This window comes from Carlito syrichta, unplaced genomic scaffold (genome assembly GCF_000164805.1).
Source record: "Carlito syrichta isolate Samal-C Ts95f unplaced genomic scaffold, Tarsius_syrichta-2.0.1 Scaffold304521, whole genome shotgun sequence".
Taxonomy (NCBI): domain Eukaryota; kingdom Metazoa; phylum Chordata; class Mammalia; order Primates; family Tarsiidae; genus Carlito; species Carlito syrichta.
The window spans coordinates 692,570-712,923 of record NW_007248617.1 but is presented as its reverse complement, the minus strand read 5'-3'; the positions used below and the strand labels follow the sequence as shown (position 1 = coordinate 712,923).

The 20,354-nt window shown below is 50.9% G+C and overlaps 1 protein-coding gene across 1 annotated transcript in view; it reads right to left on the bottom strand.

Annotated features, from left to right (window-relative positions):
* Nucleotides 1-2,087: 2,087 nt before the first annotated feature.
* Nucleotides 2,088-20,354, bottom strand: part of AGPAT4 (1-acylglycerol-3-phosphate O-acyltransferase 4) — a 136,430-nt gene continuing 118,163 nt past the window's right edge. The window contains exons 6-9 of the mRNA XM_008060123.1: nt 16,263-16,365; nt 13,266-13,341; nt 5,983-6,181; nt 2,088-2,652 (exon numbers count right to left, since the gene is read on the bottom strand). Coding sequence (XP_008058314.1) covers nt 2,558-2,652; nt 5,983-6,181; nt 13,266-13,341; nt 16,263-16,365 — 473 coding nt within the window. The 3' untranslated portion in view covers nt 2,088-2,557. The remainder of the gene's footprint in view (nt 2,653-5,982; nt 6,182-13,265; nt 13,342-16,262; nt 16,366-20,354) is intronic.

Sequence of the window (20,354 nt, the reverse complement as noted above, 5' to 3'; positions counted from 1 at the left end):
CCAGAGTGCTTCTCAGCACACTGCACTCTCTCCAGTGATCTAGCTCAATTCCAAAACCAGCGCCTGCCTTGCCCTTCCCATGGAAAGCTCTCGTGCTTGTGCTGCAGCATGGCACCTCTTAGGCGGTAAGCTGCCACTCTCTGTTTGCCTGTCATGCTTTATGTGGGGTCCCAGAGTCAATTCAGAAGAAGACAATGCCTTTGAGCCCTACAAGTCCCAGGTAGAAGGAAGGGGGATGTATGACTTTAGAAGTGAAATGACCCCTATATTGAATGGGAGAATGACAGTGAGAAAAGTGATACGTGTTTAGTACCGGGTCATTTGAGTTTTTCTGAGAAACAGCAACATAGAGGCACCTTTCATCTTGTTTGATTAGTGTTTTAGGATTCTTACAGTGTACCTCTTTTTACCCTTGACACACCCAACAGGTAGGTATCCTCACCCCCATTTTGCAGATGGGGCCACTGGGGATCTGAGAGGAAAAATAGCTTGCCGAGACCTTACAGCACCATGCACACTGCCAGAAGTGCAAGCCCACCAGGGGTCACCCGCGGACACACAGGACTCCACACCTGCACAAACGTGCACTTCCCCAAGGCCCCTTTTTTAGGTCACCCCCTGCGCTTCAGACCTGTGCAGAGTGGGCAGACGTGCTGGTGCTCCGGCACTCCCTTCCCCAAGTCAGCCTGGATTTCATCCCTGTGTTATGTCTGCAATTCCAATTCATTTGTATTGAGACATTCCTGCCCCATAAGCAAAGAGAACTTCTCTAGAGTTCTTGTAAACCCTTGGCTTATCCAGTTTAGTTGTGCCTGGTAAACAGCTAGTGACTAAATGAGCAAACATCTAAAAACCTGACCCTGCACAGAATATCTTTTTTTTTTTTTTGAGTTGGAGTCTCACTTTGTCATCCAGGCTACAGTGCAGTGGCACGATCATGGCCACTGCAGCCTCAACCTGCTGGGTTCAGGCGATCCTTCTGCCTCAGCCTTCCAAGTAGCTGGAACTACAGATGCGTGCCACCACACCCCACTAATTTTTGACTATTGTAGAGATGAAGTCTCACCAAGTTGCCCAGGTTGGTCTCGAACCTCTGGGCTCAGGCATTCCTCTCCCCTCTGCCTCCCAAAGTGCTGGGATTACAGGTGTGAACCACCACACCTGGCCTTCAGAATATCCTTTGATGTGATGTTTGGCCAGCTTTTGTACGCACAGTCCACCCTTCTTATGTCACCACAGCACCACGTGAAGCTTGTGTTGAACCAGGCCCCACGGTGCCTCCCAGAAGGAGAAAGATGTTCCCCATGGGTCCCCACACTCACAAACACCCACCCTTCCAAGTGCCATGGTGTCTCAACCTAAAGCAATATGGTAGCTAGCACTTCATTGTTCTCTGAGGACGTGACTGCCTTTTGTTTCCCATCTGGCCTCTGTTGACTGCCAGCAGGCCACACAGTCCTCCTACTGGCCATTGCTCAAAGATCCCTGACAGTGCTGGAGAGAATTCTTGATAGGAGCAAAACAGAACCAGACAGGAACCTGATGAAAAACAGAAGCCTTGGGACTCTCAGGCATGAGTGTCATCTCCGGTGTGACCCTGGTCAGAGATGGGCCTGGCTTTGAATGGCTGTAGATGAACTCTACGTGCTGGGCAGGGCAAGGTCTTATCAAGCAATCCTGTGTCTGTCTAGGGGCATGCAGCTCCTGCCATCACTGCCAAGGAGTACAGGAGATGCAAGCCCATCTTGCAAATTACTTCAGCATGCCATGGCTTATTTTCGTGGTTTCATGTTCAGCTTCGAGATGCATCTCTTCAGGGAGTTGGGGCACATCTTCAAGACTAATGCTGGAAGACCCCATGGCAGTGAGACAGACAGCCAAGGTCGCCTTATAGAGGACCCCAGGCGGTGTCGTAGGGAAGCACTTGACTGGTCTTGCCACGCCTGCACCTTTGTCACTTGTAGGGTGCATCACTGCGCTGGCCTAGTGTGACCGCCCCTCTGGACTGCTCACAGCTCCCGGAACACCAAAGTACATGGCAGAGGGCGAGATGGAGAGGGAGTGTCTGTGCAAACATACACCACAGATGACCCAGACAAGCACTTTAATTGTGTTTTTTGGAGGCATAATTTAGTCGTCTCACCTAAAGCGCTTTTCACTCTCTCTCTCTGGCAACCAAGGGTTACAGAAAACTCAGCACCAAAGGATGAAAGGGAAACTTGACCCCTCCAGTCCTCAGCCCTGCCCTCCCCTGCAATCTGAAATACCCTTTGAGTGATCACAGAACAAGGCTCACACTCGGCCACACATCCATTCTCACACTCACAGAAAAAGAAAGGAAACCGAAACCCACCAAAACACATGGGGGAAAAGATTGGAGAGCATCCTCCTCCCCATCCGGCCTTGAGGCCAGACTCCCTGGCTGGAGAGCCCACGACCTCCGCTCTGCCCCGCAGGACCTCACCCAGCCTCATCACTGTCCCTGTGTCCTGCTAAGGAGGGTATGCAGAGGCCACCAGTTCCCCAAGGTTCCCTTCGGATGGTGAGAGTCCCTGAGTCAGTCGTTTTGTTTCTGCTTGCTGTCGAAGTTGCCGTAGGCAGAGCCCTTGTCAATTTCTGTCACACCGATCATCCATCGGACTCCCACGGAGGCTGTGGAGGCGGGGAGATCAGAGAGTTAGGCGCCGGAACAAGGCTGCAGGGCCGTCTGGTCCGCCAAGAGCCACCAGAAGGCAGCTGGTTCCAAGTCACAGCTGGCAAATTTGGGGAACCACCCCCTAAACCCAGCTCTACAGTCATTCTTGAGTACAGACATCTCAGTGACATTAAAACAAGCAGAGCAAGGCTGCCCCATGAGGGGCTTTCCTCCCTGGACTCTGCAGGTGATCGATATGGCAGGCCATGCACAGCTATTCACAGGGGCTGCAAAGACCCCTGCTTCCCCTACCAACCCCCGGGAGAAGAGGGTGCTTTTGTGAATGCAGGGCAGAAGCTTCCAGGGCACCTTCAGTGAAGCTTTAGAACAGACCAGGAGCCTGGATAACACAAGAGCCTGAGTAGCTGCTTAGTGCCTAGCAAGTTCCAGCATTGCTTTTGGAGCAGTAAACCAAGTCCCGCCCTGGCCACAGCCTGTCCTCTGACAACAGGGCTTGCATACCGCGGGGAGTATGCAGCACACCTGCGGGAGCTACTGGGAAGCTGAAAAACTGGCCCTAATGCCCAGAAGCTGCTGTTTCAACCACTGCCTCTGGAGAGAACAGACTTGGTGAGCTCCTTGAATGCAGGGACCAAATCTTCAGCACTTGACGTGCCCAGTACCAGACACAGGACCCGACATGCAGTCCATATAGAATCAATTGTTTAAGATTGGAGAAACGGACAGGATGCAGTGGCTTGTGCCTGTAATTCTAGCACTGTGGGAAGTTGAGGTGGGAGGATTGCTTGAGCCCAGGAGTTGGAGACCAGCCTGGGCAACATAGCGAGAACTTGTCTCTACAAAAAATATTTTAAAAATAGTAATAACTGGGCATGGCATGGTGGTGCGTGCCTGTAGTCTCAGCTGATCGGGAGGCTGAGGCAGAAGGATCACCTGAGTCTAGGAGGTAAAGACTGCAGTGAGCTGCACTGCAGCCTAGGCAACAGAGTAAGACCCTGACTCACAAAACAAAACAAAGAATGGCGAGATGGGCGTGTGAGTGAAACCTCCAAAGTCAGGCACATGGGGTTGCAAGCCTTCTCGTCATGGTCTGTCAACTGTTAGTGGGACATAGAGGGGGCAGCTGGGATGGGGGCCCAGCCAGTCTGCAGGAGGCACATGTCCCCCATGGGTCATCTACAGATGGGGCATGACTGCGGAGCTGTCACAAACCGTGGAAGCGAGGACTTCATGGAGCAGAAGGAAGTGAGTAAACATGGACTGTGCTGCTGAGGGTACTGGGAAGAGGATTCAGATATGAAAACTGAGTCACTTGAGGGAAATACAGGCAGGCTCTGGCCAGAGGAGGCACAGAGTAGGTAGCTCCTCAGGTGCTCCTGGAGACGCCCTGTGTGTCTGGTTCTGTCTGACACACATGAAATTTCATGCGCTTTTATACCGCCTCTTTTACAGAGAGCAGATCGCATCTGTCTCACAAGGAGTAACAGATCACCCATTTGAAATAGGCACTCAGACCTCTGCATCCTTGGAATACTTGGCTGTCTCTCCTCAGTCTCAGAACCAAATTGAGACCTGGCTGCTCTTCCAGAGTCAACTCCCCAGTCTTCCTCGCCCCAGCAAGCACACACACCTCAGGCACAGTGCTCAGGCCTCTCCTGTGGTATCTGCTGCATCCCTGGGGTGGGCCCTGTCCCCACCCTCTGCCATCTTGAAGGAACTGCAGGTTTCTCCAAGGGGCACTGGCCCTTGTTTGCCTTTTTTCTTCAGTAGCACTTGAGCTTGTCCCTGACCCACTGGGGACCCTGTTGTCTGTCGCTGCCCCGGAACCCTTGGCCAGCCACAGCCACAGCCCTGGGGTGCCCTAGGCTGCCTCTGGGGAATGGGACATTTTCTTATCCATCCTCTTTAACTGTAAACACGAAAATATATTTTTTAATTAAAAAAAAAACTAGGCCGGGCTCGGTGGCTCAGCCTGTAATCCCAGCACTTTGGGACGCCAAGGCGGGTTTGAGACCAGCCTGGGCAACTTGGTGAGACCTCGTCTCTACAATAAATTAAAAAAAAAAAATTAGCCGGTCACGGTAGCACGCATCTACCGTGGAATGATCACCAGAGCCCAGCAGGTCGACGCTGGGGTGGCTATGAGTATGCCAATGCACTCCAGCCTGGGTGACGGAGTGAGACTCCAACTCAAAACAAACAAAAAAGCTAGCATCTATTTTAGGACCAGGGTCCAGCTTGCCTATATTACAACCATACAGTCTGAATTGGCAGGCTTGATCTGAAAGAATGAGATGGGTTTATGTGCTGTGATATGTTTAGGTAGTCATGACTTATTAGATAGAAAAGCAAGTTAAAGAAACTCCAGTTGTGAGAACTGGGGTAAGTGTGTATGCTTGAGACCAGATCCGTGTCCACTAGACTGTCAAGAACAGTACTCTCTGGGGAGTTGGCTTCTGACACACATTAGTTTTGTGCACTTTTATATCGCCTGGGTCTTTTACAGGGAGCACACAGCATCCGTCTATCCCACAGGATAAAATCTCATGTGACACAAGCACCCGGGCCTCTGCATTCTTGGACTCTATGGCCCCCTCAGTCTCAGGAAACCTGGGTGGTCTCCCCAGGCTCTCCAGGGCCTCAGAGAGGCTGCCAGCCCAGGGAGACAGGTCTCTCTCAGGGACACTTCCCGAGTTGGCCTCGGCCCCAGGAAGCACAGCACCCCTCGTTCGTAGGTCAAGAAGCAGAGGCAAGGACCTGGCTGCCACACCTCATAGGTGGACGGCAGCATGCACAGGGACTTGACGGGCACTACGAAGCTACTCGGGTTCTTGCGTCATCCAGGCTCCTGGTCTGTCCTAAATCTTCCCTAGCAGCAACAGCCACAGTGTGGGGAGGACACTGGTCCCACAGAGGCGATGTGGCTCAGTGGAAACGCTCAGCTCCAAGCCTGTCCTGTGTTGCCCACCTGCACCAAGGGGAGGGGCCACCTGCTGCTCTCACTGGGCTGTCCCACGTGGCTGTCCTCAGGAGGACATAACTGCAGTGGGCAGAGCTCGCTGCAGAGGACAGGGAGGCAGAGCCAGGCTCGGGCGGCTGAAGTGGCAGCAGCATCCCCCATCACAGGGAGCAAGCGGAGGGCTGGGCCCTCCAGATTCTTCCAGGCCTGGGGTCCTTCTGAAGTCTAGGGTCCCCATGAGTTGCAGGCGGTGCCTTCTCTCTCATGAACAACTACCCGTGCGGACTCGATCCCGGCTCTGACTCGACCTCTCCCTGGAGTGTGGGTACCACTGTGTTCCCCTGCCAGCCTGGAGCCCTCCACTCACCCACAAAGAAGACGAGCACAAAGCTGGCCAGTGTCAAGGAGGAACCACTGCTGACCATGCTGACCAGGAACTGGAAGAAAGGGTAGAGCAGCAGCGAGGCCCAGAACAGCCAGTTGAGCAGGGTCCAAGGTCGCCGGGGAGGCACCATGGGTGTCTCGGGGAAGGTGCCCGTCCTGTAGTACTCCTCCTGAAATGCATCCTGGCGACAGAGAAGGGGACCCTCAGATGCACACCGGGCTGGGTGGCAGGTCCCACCCGAGGCCCCACTTCTGAGGGAAGCCCAGAGATACTCAGGGCCACTTTGGGCTCAGCGGACTGGGGTCTGCATCTCCTTCCAGAAAGGGCTTTGTAGGCAGCTGCCATGTCTTCTAACATGTGGCTGTCCCTCTTCCATGGGGACACCAGGAGAGGCAGGTCTGCTGAAGTGCTGAGTGCAGTTGTGAGGAGAAAGCCAGCCTGGCATGCACTTGCCTGCCACAGGGAGGTGCCCACGTCCTTGAGCCCGGACGCCATCTGTCAAATGGACAGGTGGTGATGCCTCCGTGCAGGTGGGTGAGGGGAGGAAGTGCACACCCGCCAAAGCCACCTGCAGTGGATGTCATGTGACACCTGCCCCGCAGTCGGGGGGCTTGAGGCCCAGCTCAGCCCCATACACGCTATCCTGCTGTACTGGCCTCTCCATGGCCAGGCTCCTGTCAAGTCCCATGGGGAACGCCTATCTGCTGTCCATGGATGTCAAGGGTTTGGGGGCTGTAGCTCACAGAGGTGACAGAGCAAATTCAGGACTCTGGGAGTCCAGGCCCAGGTGACATCTCTCTCAACCCTCCTTCCTGCCTCAGGACCAAGTGATTCTTCTAAGTGGCCATGAAACCTCCTAAAATGTAAGCGACTCAGGCCCTTCCTCCTGGGAGCAGATTATTTGTAGAAACCATCTACTCATTCATATCCAAAGCCCCAGGGCGTGTGTGCCTGAGGGGCTTGCAGGACACCAGCTCCAGACCCTACCTTGCACTCTGGTGGTCCAGAGACAAGAACCAGGGAGCCGCTTATGGCTCCTCTTTGGTGCTCTGCACAATACTGTGATCTCTCTTCAGTGGGCCTCGCATCACGGAATTCACACTCACAGGGATGGGGACAGGCAATTTCCTAAGAGGAGAGATGCTGCAGACGCAGGAGCCTTGAAGGCTCGACAGCCATGGTCATAGTGGCTGGAGCCCAGCTGAGCTGCGGACCAGGGGAGCAAGGGACAGAGACCTTCCCATCTAGGGCAGGTCATGGCCACGAGAGGAGCTGGGCAGGAACATCTTTGAGGGAGCGAACCAGAGTCAGACACCTGTGGGAGGTGCCCAGTTTTTATCATGTGCAGCTAACGCAGCTAGTGTAGAGATGTCACATGGCTGATGGTGTATACATGGCACAAACCCCACATGTGGGCCATAGCCAGGCCTTCATTTGTGTCCCCAGAATTAGCTTGGTGATGTCCCAGTTCTCTAAGAGATTGAGATTTCTGGAAAACGAGCTTCCATACAATTGAAACTTATGAGGGGGACCCAAAAAGCCTGGAATTTATTTATAAAAAATTGTGTATTTAATCTTACATTGGAAGAACATTTCCCTTTGAGGACTTTTTTATCCGGAGAAACAAACAAAAGTCTCTTGGGGTGAGATCGAGTGAATAGAGGGGGTGGGGCACAGGGATCACGCTGTTTGTTTGTGGTCAAAAACTGCTGGACACTCAGTGCAGTGTGGGTAGCTGTGTTGTCCTGGTGGAAGAACCAGTCACCTGTTTGCCACGACCCAGGATGTTTCTTCCACAAATCGTGATGCAACTTTCTCAAAACTTCTAGATAAAAATTCTGGTTAACAATTTGATCTGGAGGAACAAATTCCAAGTGTACTGCAAAGGGGCCCGCCCTCCAAAAGATATTTCTGGATTTTGGGGGGTGGTCCCCTTCATACACCTTACATGCTGATTTTGTTTTTCCCTTAACAACTTGAGATAGAAAATTCCAGAGTATAGCACACTTTTTTGTCTTTCCCATCCAAGGTATACTGAACTATATGCTTTCTTGACCTCAGAGTCAGTATTAAATTAGTCCACACACTAACTAGGCCATTTTGGAAAGAGGACCCCAGCCCACACCTCAGCTCTGTCCTGCAGCCTCTGCAGCCAGGTCCAAAACGTCACCCATGTGTCTCTGGTCTTGGACATCAGCCAAGGGAAATCATGGCGATCTCAGGGGAAGCCAGACAGTAGAGCCACTGCAGAACAGTCGACACACCCGCCAAATGCTTGAGCAATGAGGGAGATGAGAGATAATGGAGTTCATAAATGTCACACGGAGGTGTGAGCCATGACAGTGAACAGAGTGAGAACAGGCAAGGCCCCGAGAAAGGGCACCCAACTCTGCCAAGGAAAGGAAGCACCATTTCACCTTCCTGCCCTTATGCCAGGTTGGGGTCACTGGGATATCTAGGTAAGTGGGGAGGGGATGATATTTTTGTGCCTTGCTAAAAAAAAAACAAACACACTTTTCAGCTGGGTGTGGTGGCTCATGCCTGGAATCCCAGAACTTTGGGAGGCTAAAGCAGGCAGATTGATTGAGCCCAGGAGTTAGAGAACAACCTGGGCAACAGAGCAAAACCTTGTCTCCACAAGAAAATTTTAAAAATTAGCTGAGTGTGGTGGTGCATGCCTATAGTCTCAGCTATTTGGGAGGCTGAAGCAGAAGGATCGCCTGAGCCCAGTAGGTTGAGGCTGTGGTGCACTGTGATCGTGCCACCGCACTCCCGCCTGGATGAAAGAATGAGACCCCCTACCAAAAGAAAAAAAAAGTTTTCTTGAGGTGTCATTTATATGCCATAAAACTCACCCATTTTAAAAATAGGCAAATGTGGTTTTTAAAATTCTTTTCCTCAAATGTCTCCATATTGCTTTTCTATAGCAATATTGCAAAGGGGATATTGCAATGCTTTTTCTGTCTTATTTCTGGAAAGACATCTGCTGGACCAAGATTTCTGATCTGCACCTCTAGCAAGAAGTAAAAGCCTCTCCTTTTCTAGAGGTCAGCTCGACTCAGAACTTTTGATTCACTCTGTTTTCTTTTTCCCTGGTTTCTGTAAAACTAAATCTCACCCACACCCCCCCCCTTCCGGTTGGCGACACACTGACCCAGGAACTCCTGCTGGCCACAGGGTGGAACATGGCAGGACTGGATCGGGCCAGACTCTAGACTCCAGCAGCAGAATGTTCATGGCCGACCTTGGTCCTGGGACTCACTTTGTAATAAAGGGAAAGACTTTGCTGATGATGCTTCTTTGTCTGTGTCTGTGTGGTATCATGTGGAATACGCTGGAACTGGGAAATGTAGTCATTGAAAGGACAAGGGTTGGCTTGTTTCCAGAAAGAAACCATCAACCCACAAGAGGACTCACGAGGTTCTCTTGACAGACAGCAAATTCCCTGAATGCACAGCCTGTAATCTGGGCCCGGGAGGCAGCACACCACGTATCTACACACAGCTTACTGGGCTCAGCTTTCCCAAACACTGGCTCAGCAATATAGTTTCTCTTAGGGCCCTGGCGAAGAAAAGAGGGAGAGAAGGAGTGGACGGAGAAAAGGAAGAAAAAGGAAAGAGAAGGAAGTGGGGGAACACAAAGAACTGGCTCCTCTTGGTCAACAGGTCTGGGCAGGGACAGGCACCATGGGGAGTGCTCTGGGGACCTTGGCTGTAGCCCCTGATATCGCCCATGAACGTGGCCCGAACTTGGGGCCAGAGGACCTGATTTGCAAAGGATTTAGCAATGGGAGCCAAGGCTGAGCTTCATGGCTGCCCTTCTGAAGAGCGATGTCCTGACACTGGAAGTAAAGAACTATCGCCAGTTTGAAGAACTCTCATTCTTGTTCTTGAAAGCCACTGGCCTCTGTGCCAACACCCCCACCCACGCCCCTCATAGAGCTGCTCTAACCTTGGCCTTCACGGTCACCTCACACCCCAAGACAGCCTGGATGTCGCTTTCTTTCACCTGTTTCTTAATTTTCACCATTAATGACTGATTTCTAATCCCTTAAGCAAACACCAAACTACAACTCAGAGAAGTGCTTTAAGTTAGAATCTACGAATCTGCTCACCCCACACAATTGAAAAACCAGGGTGGCTATTGTGACCTCCTTGGGGAAAGGTGGTTCTGGGATTGCCCTGAGATCAAGTTCATTGGGAAACTGCTTTTGTCCCAAAGAGATTGCGCAAGGGTATGAATTTCTTTTTTTCTTTTTTTTTGAGTTGGAGTCTCACTCTGTTGCCCAGATTGGAGTACAGTGGCCGCTCCTGGCCACCGCAGCCTCAACCTGCTGGGCTCTGGCGATCCTTCCGCCTCAGCCTTCCAAGGAGCTGGAATTACAGGCTACCACACCCGGCTGATTTTTTTATTTATTGTAGAGATGAGGTCTCTCTGCCCAGGCGGGTCTCGAACCCTCAGGCTCAGGCAATCCACTCACCTCAGCCTCCCAAAGGCTCTGGATTACAGGCTGAACCACCGAGCCCTGCTGGGTATGAATTTCTTAAAGCTGACACCCTCAATCAGCAAGGGTCCAACATGCTGATATGCAAGAAATATTTATTCTGTATCTCATATAAAGTTAAATGTGTCCAGCTGAGAGGATGGCCCTGTTCTCAGAGATGATGTCCTTCAGACTTTAGAGAGTGTTCAAATGACAGTGGCAGATGGTGGATTTCTTTTTATTTATGCCCATGCCTGGGCAGAAAACACGGACACACCCCTGGTGGCTGCCGGCCAGCCCCTCCCATTTTGCAGAAACTTTACTTGTTCATGAAACCAAAGAGTCTGAGAACTGCTGCCCTGAAAGCCCAAGGTCAAAGTCAACAGCACTGTTTTTTGACACACACCACACCTTTGAAGGGGTAATGATGAAAATGAAACCCCACTTCGACAAGCTTGGGGGGGCACCAGGATTTTTTGGCATGGAAAGGCCCAGACCTAGGCTCCTAGGGAAACAGGGCTGCCATGGAAGCAGTGTCACCATGGCCTCCATTCACCGTTCTGCTTGGAGGGATCACGCACCACTTCCACTCACTGGTCAATGATCGTGCCACAAGGGAAAAAAGCCAGTCTCCCAGGTCTGCCCATAGACACAGACTGCTGGGAGAAATGGAGAACTGGGTGTCATTCTGGCCCTCTGGGGGTAGAGAAAGAACATCATCTTCTGGACCTTAATTTCCTCATCAGTGGTATAAGAGCTTTGGACTAGATGATCATTTGGAGAAAGCTACTAGGTTGAACACTGCCATTTAAAGGGAAACACAGTTCAGAGAAAAACACCCTGAGAGACTTGAACATGAGGCTCCTCTTAGCCTGATTTGCATAATGACCACAATTCTGCCTGAACACAGGGGGAAAAAAAAAGCCCATCAAGAAAAATCTTTGATGGGTTGAGGGGGGGTCTGTGGATTTGTCTGTGTGACTCTGAAAGGACTCATTTCTTAAGTCTTTTCTTAGCATGGTTTTATTTTTGCTAAAGGTGGCATTTTTTAATGCTGCCTCAATGATTAAACCAGAAAACAGCACAAAGAATATACAGCCTCATGAATAAAACCAGAAGGGAAGAATGCACTTCAGATTGTGTTTTGTCAGCACAGAAACTGGGTAACTTAGAATTTTGTTGTTAAAAACTTCAGAGAAAAAGACTTTAATAAAATATTGATAAAAGATTTAAGAAAAGTAAAAAAACTTCAGAGGCCAGGCACAGGGGCTCACGTCTGTAATCCCAGCATTTTGGGAGGCTGAGGTGGGAGAATCGCTTGAGCCCAGGAGTTTAAGACCAGCCTGGGCAACACAACGGGGCCTCATTGCTGCAAAAAATAATTTACAAAAATTAGTCAGGTGTGGTGGCATGAGCCTGTAGTCCCAGCTACTCAAGAGGTTGAGACAGAAGGCTCACCTGATCCCAGAAAGTCAAGGCTGCTATGAGATGTAATGGTGCCGCTGTCCTGCAGCCTGGGCAGCAGAGTGAGACCCGGACTCAAAAAAAAAAATAGCTTCATGCCTCAGACCACATGCATTGGAGCCATCACCATCTTTTAAAAGCAACTTGCTAGAAGCACACATTTCTAGGTTCCACATCAGACCTACTGAGTCAGAGTCACCGAGGCTGGGGCCTGGGAATTGGCAGGGTTCCATGTCTGGTGACAAGGTAAACTAGCTTGCATTTGCCATTTGCTATTTGTGCATTTGTAAGAGGAGAACAAAGAGCTATGGCTGTGCCCGTTTAGAAAAGAGGCTCCAGTAGCCTGCTGTGGACAGGAATGGCTTAAAGGCCCAAAAGACAGTGTCAGGATCTGGTTTCCCAACACTGAGCATACTTATAAGCTTCTCTACTGAGCCTGAGGGCACGTCTTTTGGATTGAAATTTGGATTTGGAAGTCTTGTGGACTGAATCCTAACACTTTCTCAAGGCTAGGGTTAGAACTCCCGTTCAACTATAGTGGACGTCCGGGAAGTTCTAGGTGATTCTCTTCCTTTAAGGACTGAAGAGGAAAAGAGCAAGTGTCAGTAGCTAGCCTGATTTATTGGATTTGGGGGAAAGGAAATTAGAATCCTGGAATAGATTTGATTCTGAGCAAAGAATTCAATATGTTACGATGAAGCAGAAATAATTTTTTGCCAGTCAGTGAGACCTGACTGTAAAAACGCCCTCCTCACCAAGTGAAGCTAAACTTTGAGCCTTCCATAAGATCAAGTAGTTAAAGCACTAATAATCTTTGAAAGCAAAGGCCCTGCTCAGAGTAAGGACAGGGCAAGTAGGGAGCCCCTGGTGGGCCGGGGGAGCTGAACCACAGACAGGAGTGGGGCAGGGGGCACTGTGGCCAGGGACCCCTGCGAGCTTCATCCTGTTCGTGCTGGAGACATTTTGAGATCAGACAGACAGGCAGCCAGTGTTGATCCAGAAACCATCAAGACCTCTGCTAAGGAGAACATCCACCCCACAAGAACATTTTGCAAGAAGCTAGAAGCAAGAGCTGCTGGGGCCACGACTCTTTCTTGGTCCAAAACCCCTGTACAGTAGTTCCATTATGTTTTGGGAAGCCCCTTTTGAAAATATTTTCCTACGTTCCTTTCCCTCCTGCCAAGTAGAACGTCAGCTCTAGGACCACTGATACCTGGTTCAGTGGGGCCTCACATCATGGACAAAGGCTTGCTAGCACCCTCCATCCCAGCACACCTGCAGCAGTGATGCAGAGGGGCCCTGGTGCCCAGGCACTGACCTTCTCCTGGTAGAGCTTGTGGAGCCAGGCGGAGCACCTGTCATCATCCTCGGGAATGTCTTCCAGGGGGATCCGCCTGCAGAGACAGACAGCAACTAGCGGGAGGCAGTCCCCCAGATAAGCAGCGCACACACTCAAACAACAGTGCTGGCCATGGCCTGGCTTTTACCTAGGCAGCCTAAGTGACGTGGAGGATAAGAAAGTGGTTCAAGGGATAGGAAGAGGGGACATTCCACCCCCACATTGGGGAAGCACAGGCCAAAATGCCGTCATGACCCATGAAGGAATGATCAAGGCTCAGTTCAATGACTCAGAGACACTGTCAGAAAAGGGGTCACCCGCCTCATTCCATCTTCTCTCCCACCTCACGGAAAGACTCCTAAGCCCTGATGTTCTCCCAGAGAGAGCAATGCTGCCTCAGTTTCCCCATGAAACACATAATTGATATATAGAAGACCATAAGCCAGTCATTTCTTCTCAGCCAGGTAACAACTTACTAGTAATGGCAAAGCATCTTCCATGATTGCTCTGGCCTCTTGAGCAGCCTTTGAGGCAGACTTTCTGCAAGGATTTTAACAATCAGGGATGTGAATGGTGGGCACACAAGTTCTCCCAGGGCGGGAGGAGTCAAGTATCTTCCCCAGGCTCCATGGCTGGGGCAGAGGCCATGAGTCACTCAGCACCAGCGGGAGCTCAGACTCAGGGCTGGCTCTAGGGGCTGGGGCTGGCGTGGGCTTAAGTCTCATCCATCGGCAAGCAGCCCACTCTGAACACAGGAGAGTCACTCTGCCATACTTCCGGTCGCATCTCTGCTTCCGTTTGTCCTCAGGCTGCTGGCTCTTGCGATTTTGAGGAATGTTCCTTTACACCTGATTTTTCCATGTCCAAGTCCATACCTGGCATGATTTTCTGGGGGTTATTCCACTCCCTACTGCAGCCCAGGAATATCTAAGTAAGAAGATACATCTTTAGAGCTTCTCCATCACACTCTAGTCTGTGAAGAGTCAACTGTGGGGCCTCGTCTTGCAGCAGGTTACAGTGGCCTCTGCCATTAGGAGAATAGCTTCCCTTTCAAGGTAGTGCTAGAACTTTCCCTGGAAGCTCCTCAGGACACATTCTCTCCCTTTTCTGTTCCCACACTCTGTATGTCCACGAATCCTGCACTTCTTTGCTCGTTCTGATCTACTCTGGTTTAGAAACCAGATCCCTAAAGCCTGCATGGCATTTCTTTCTTTGGATAGTGGGAACTTAGCCATTTTGCTCTTTCAATGACTTGACATTATTGCCCTTGATGCGTTAGCATCTTGTACTGAGGTAGCGTCGGTACAGAAAACACCTCAGTCGTTTGTAATGGGTACTCCAAGAAAAGATGCTTGTTGAATCGCATAAATGATGCTCCTCCCCTGATACCATGAGTTATCTGACTCTGGTGGCCGAATGTGCCAGGCTCATTTTTAGTCGTGCACGCCCTGGTTTCCCTTGGAGAGCTGCAGTTGCCTAAGAGGTAAAATGATCTTGCACATGGCATGGGGTTTCCCCCAAACAACCTGAGCCCGGCCGGATCTGAGTGGAGCTTCGTCCCGCCAGGAGTCAAAGAACTTGGAATAAAAACTCACTCTATTCCTGAGACAAGGTCTCCTTCAGAAGGGGTTGAGATTCTTGCCCTCACATGCCGCAGAGCTGAGTCACGAGGCCAATGAGGCCAACTGTTGCCCATACCGTGAGACAAGAAAACAGCGATAGTGAAGGTGCCAATTTCCTATTTGTATGGGGAGCCAGTTGTTACCAGGTAGGAAGCTGTCAATCTCTGGCTGCCATTCCACAAAAGCATCACCCCAGGAGAATGCAAACATTTTGTATGACCTGATGGGAACAATGGGCCTCTGGATTTTCCTTGTATTACACTGTAATTTGGCATCTATAAGGTGTTTACCAGAAGGTTCTGCACTACCCGACAAGTTCTCCATCAGGGGACATTTCAGAGTCTCTTGGCTCACTTTCAGGGAAGATGACCTACAGTGCAGGACACCAACACCATCCTTAGCCCATGTTACACTGGGTGTTAATGCGTGGATCACTGATGTGACGCACATGTCAGCATCGTGTTTTACCCTCTGCAGCTTTTTCCAGTCCTGTTTTCCTTCAATCTTGGTGACATTCTGGAGGTGTTAGGCCCATTCTAGAAGTCAGTACACAGGCAAAGAGAACTGATTTTATCTAATACCTCTGCTAGTGTTTTCAATAAAATCACTAATAGGCCTGGCATTATGGCTCACCCCTATAATCCCAGCACTTTGGAGGCCAAGGTGGGAGGATTGCTTGAACCCAGGAGTTCAAAACCAGCCTGGGAAACATAGCAAGACCTTGCCTTTACAAAATAAAAATAAAAAAATTAGTTGTGCATGGTGGTGTATGCCTGTCAGAGCTGGGAGGATGAGGCAGAAGGATCACATAAGGCCAAAAGGTCAAGGCTGTGGTAAGCTCTGATCTTGCCACTGCGCTCCAGTCTGGGCAACACAGTGAGATCCTGACTCAAATTAAAATAGTAGTCCAGAATATAACACATAAATGAGACACTTCAAAAATGTTTTTCATTTGTGTCTAAACCTCCTTAGGTAAATACATATCTGTGTATTTCTACCTAGCAGACCCATCATCCAAGAAAAGGGCCTGTAAGATCATCTCTTCAATCTTTTATAATCAAAATGATTCTACAATGTGGTTATCCATTTATCCAACCTGAGCTCTGTGATCAAGAGAAGCTAAGAGAAGATCAAGGAGTAGCTGGGAGGGAAGGAGGCTTCCCCAGATGGTTCACAACATTCATATTCACAAGGACATGTCTCTTGAGTTTGTAATATAAACTCAATGTCCAGTGTTAAACTGCCGGCAAACAAGAACGTGTTCCCCAGATATCCTGGAGGAAGATCCCTAGGTCATTGTGATTGACCCTGACATTGGCACTCTCCTTTTGGAAAAGGTAGCGGGTCCACTCACCTCACGTACATATCTGCATGGTATTTCTTTCCATTGAGGACTCCCAGCAGTGTTGGGTTTTCATTGTTTCTGAAATTGAGTGTACAGTCATATACAGCTGAAACTATAAAAAATAAAACAAATACAAAGCAGTATATAGCGTGTGAACCCAATTCTGTATTGTAGATACACACATTGGAGACAATCATCAAATCCTAATTGGTTATCTAGAAATGGTGTGGTTATTACAGTTTTCTTCTTTGAATTTTTTAAAAATTTTGTCCAGATGTTCTACCGTGAACATGTTTCATCTTTTGTCACACACACACACACAAATCCCACTATAGCTTAGGAATAGAAATCGGAGTACTTGCTGAGATCAGGCCAGTTTGAAGTCAATGCTGCAGTGTTGGATGAAGACTGACTACAAGCACGATTTGCAGCTTTCTAATGGACACAGCTTGTTGCAGTCAACAAATCCCAAAATTCAGACAAATATGGAAGGTGACATAAACCAATCCAAAGCGTGTTATCTAAGGATGTGCCTACATCACAGCAGCATAACCCTTCTAAGAGCGTGTTTTCCCCTAGAAAACCAAGGTAGCTACAAAATTACCTCAGGGTAAGACATTGGCTGGAAACCCCATGACTTATTGAATTGTCATCAACTGAGACATGACTGAGAAACCACACATCTCTGGTCTACCCAAAAGTGAGTTCGCCTGGCAGCGAGTGGGAAATGATGTCAAAATCCACTGTTGCAGCTTGGCACCTGGCCCGTGCTCAGTAAATGCCTCCTGGATGGAAGGATGGGTGAGCTGAGAAATGCACAGTAGAAACATGGCCACCTACTGAAGCATCCTACAGTAGCAGTGGATAACAGAAAGAATAGGAGTCCTGGAGTTGAGCTGGGGCAAATCCTAGCACCTGCCAGCCACCTTTTCCCAGCAGTGGAATCTTCTCCAAAATGGGCTGTTCAGCCCCTTTGGGCCTAGGTCTTCCCTGGAGAAAAGTCACAGTGCCCCTGTCCCATGGTTGCCGAGATAACAGCAGTCAAGCATTTACCACAGGACCAGCACATTGGTCATGCTCACTGAGAGATTTATGTGCAATAAGTATTAATAAAAAGAATGAGAGGGCTGGGCTTGGTGGTTCATTTCTATAATTCCAGCACTTTGGGAGGCTGAGACAGAAGGATTGTTTGAGGCCAGGAGTTTGCGACTAGCCTGGACAACACAGCAAGACCTCATTTCTAAAAAAAAAAAAAAAAAAAAAAAATTAATACACTTAAAAACTTATCCAGGTGTGGTGGCACACACCTGTAGTCCCAGCTAACTGGGAGACTGAGGTGGGAGGATTGATTGAGCCCAGGAGTTGGAGGTTGCAGTAAGCCATCATGATCTCATGCATTCCAGCCTGGGTGACAGAGCAAGACCCTGTCTCTACAAAAAAATGAAATGAAATGAGTGGAAGAGTGACAGGAAGGAGAAAAAGACACTCTGGCTGGGAATGCAAGGAACCAAGATTCAAAAATCAGAAAATTGCCTTCGGTTTTCTTCTACTGGCTGCCTGAGCTGCAGGGTCTGCAGGGCCACTGCCTTTGCAGGGGTGGGGGGTGTTCCTCCTTCTAGCCTGCAGGAGAGCCTGGTGACAGCGCCCAGCATGCCCAAGGCCACTCTCCCCTCCTTGGGGTTGAAAGACGGCCTGGCCTCCCTTCCCTCCCCAGGAAGAGCTGCCTGGTGAAAGCTGTTGGAAAACACCCTCGATGTTGATTGCATTTTCTAGGCATTTTATAAACACACACACACAGGTGTGTGCCCATGGTGACTGCCATTGAGGCTGTGCAGGCTATGGCTGCGGCATCACAGTAAAAAGGGACCATAGACCTTGAGTAGCTCAGTGGCTTTCAAACTTCCTTTCCTCTGACCTGCTCTCCCATGGGGACCCGTGCAGACAACAGGAGAGGCTTAGGCTGGTTACCAAGATGAGGAGAGCCTCTACAGGTTCCCCAGAGAACAGCCTAGAAACCTGTGGTTTGCACAATTCTTATTTTCCAAAATGCCGAGGGAAGTATCTTGGATAGGAGAGTGGGGGCCTAATGGCAAAGGTCGTCAGAAAGAGTGGCAATGGCTCCTGACCACCCCCACCGGGGACCCCAGTCAACCCCCTGCCAGCCAGGCACCTGGGTGTGAAGCCCAACTCGCACTGGCTCAACCCCTTTGGATAAGCTCCTCAACGTCTCTGGGCCCCGGTGTCCTTATCTGTGAACTGAAAGCAAAAAGGAAAAGCAGTCTTCCTCACTGGTCTTGGGAGGACATCCCACACAGTGCTTGGCATGTCGCACCTGCCCTGACCTGAGTTCCCTTTTATCACTCGCAGGAACATTGTTAATTTCCCCAAGAGCAGCAGAGGCAAAACTCAGGCAGAGAGTCTCGCATCTCACTAGCCTGCCCCAAAGGGGGTGGATCAGGCTGGAGAAAGGCAGACCAGAAGCTGGACACCCCTGAGGGGAAGCAGAGCTGGCTCTTGGTGGCAGCAGCCAAGATTTGATTACTGTTGATCAAGTGCCAGAGGGATATGGGGCTGCTCACACATCTCGTTTAATCGTCCTTGCAACCCTAACCTATTCGTTATTGGCTAACTAGAACTAGATGTAAATTTAGGATCAGAGAGGTGAGGTCACTTGCCCAGGGTCACACAGCTGGTCAGTGGAGGGCACACCATTCAGCGCAAGGTCTCCTGATGGGAGCCCACGCTGGCTTGACTCTACTGGCCACTGCCGAGTACAGCATTCTATGTCCAGGAGGTGGAAAAGAGGACAGGCAACAGGGCATCCCTGGCCCTGGTTCTGGGGGTCAGGCATGGAGGCAGGGGCCACAGGGACCAGGCAGCTTCTGGCTCTTGGGTTGAAGCCAGAGGGAAAGAGGTGTGTAGACCACCAGCACTCCCCCCAACCACATCCCCACCCCGGGCTGTCAACCCTCCAGGAGCTGGGCAGAGGAGGAGCTGAGGTTGCCCTGCCTGATGGGCCCCCAGTTCTGCATGCCTGAGCTCCAGAATCTGCCTTCTCCCCCTCCCTCAGAGGACAGAGGCAAGTGGGCGCTGGGTGCCAGGGTCTTGAGGGGACTCAGGCGACACTGTCTGTGTGGAATTCACAGCTTCCAGCCAGTTAGGGAAGGAATATGGGTGAGAAGAAGCTAGTCACACCGCTAAGGGCAGGGCTAAAGGCAGGGCCTGGGCATGGAGGGGAGGTGGGACTTGCTCCTGAAGCCCCAGGCAGGAGCAGGGCTGATGTCAGAGTCTGGGTCTGCAGGGGTGGGAGCAAAAGGCAAGCCAGGGGCCAAGAGGGAGCGATGGCCCCTTGGAGACTTGTTAAAGGCACAGACTGGCCAGCCCTGGGCCTCAGAGGTCCTGATAGGAGGCCAGGTGGGCTGGGGTCTTGCCCATTGTCCCACCTGAATCCCTGACACGGGCCCAGGGGGAGCTGGGGCCCTGCCCTCTGCCTCAGAAACAGGAGATGAGACTCAAGGCCAAGGCCTCAGAGGCAGGCGGTGTGGGGCCCGGAACCCTACTCAGAGGTGTGGCCCAGACATGCCCACCACTCTCTCAGGATGGGGTCAGCCTCTCCCCATGTGCCATGCCCTTAGAGGGAGTGTGGGTAAGGCCAGTCCAGCTGCCGAGTTGCCCCAGAGCCTGAAGCTGTATCGAGGCCCATCCAACTCCATGGGGAGTCACACCTTGGAGTTGTGTGTGCCCACGGATGGGCAGTGGGAGGAGGGTGGCTGCAGGGAGAGCCCAAGGATGGGCAATGGGAGGAGGGTGGCTGCAGGGAGGGTGCAGGGGCTGCCTCAAAACTGAGACAGGATTGAGAGGAGGCAGACACTCAGGACAGAGGCCAGAGGCAGGCTGCTGCCGTGTTCTTCCTCTTATGGTAAGTTAGGGTCCAAACTCAGAGGTCAGAGGTCACCACCTGCAGGCAGCTGATACTGACAGGTGAGCAATAAACATCCCCAAACCCACCTGGGCCAGCTTGGGCCTCCAGGCCGACTAGGTCACTCCTACGCCATCCAGACACCACTACCAAGCAGCAGGGGGCGGCATTGGCCGGGATAC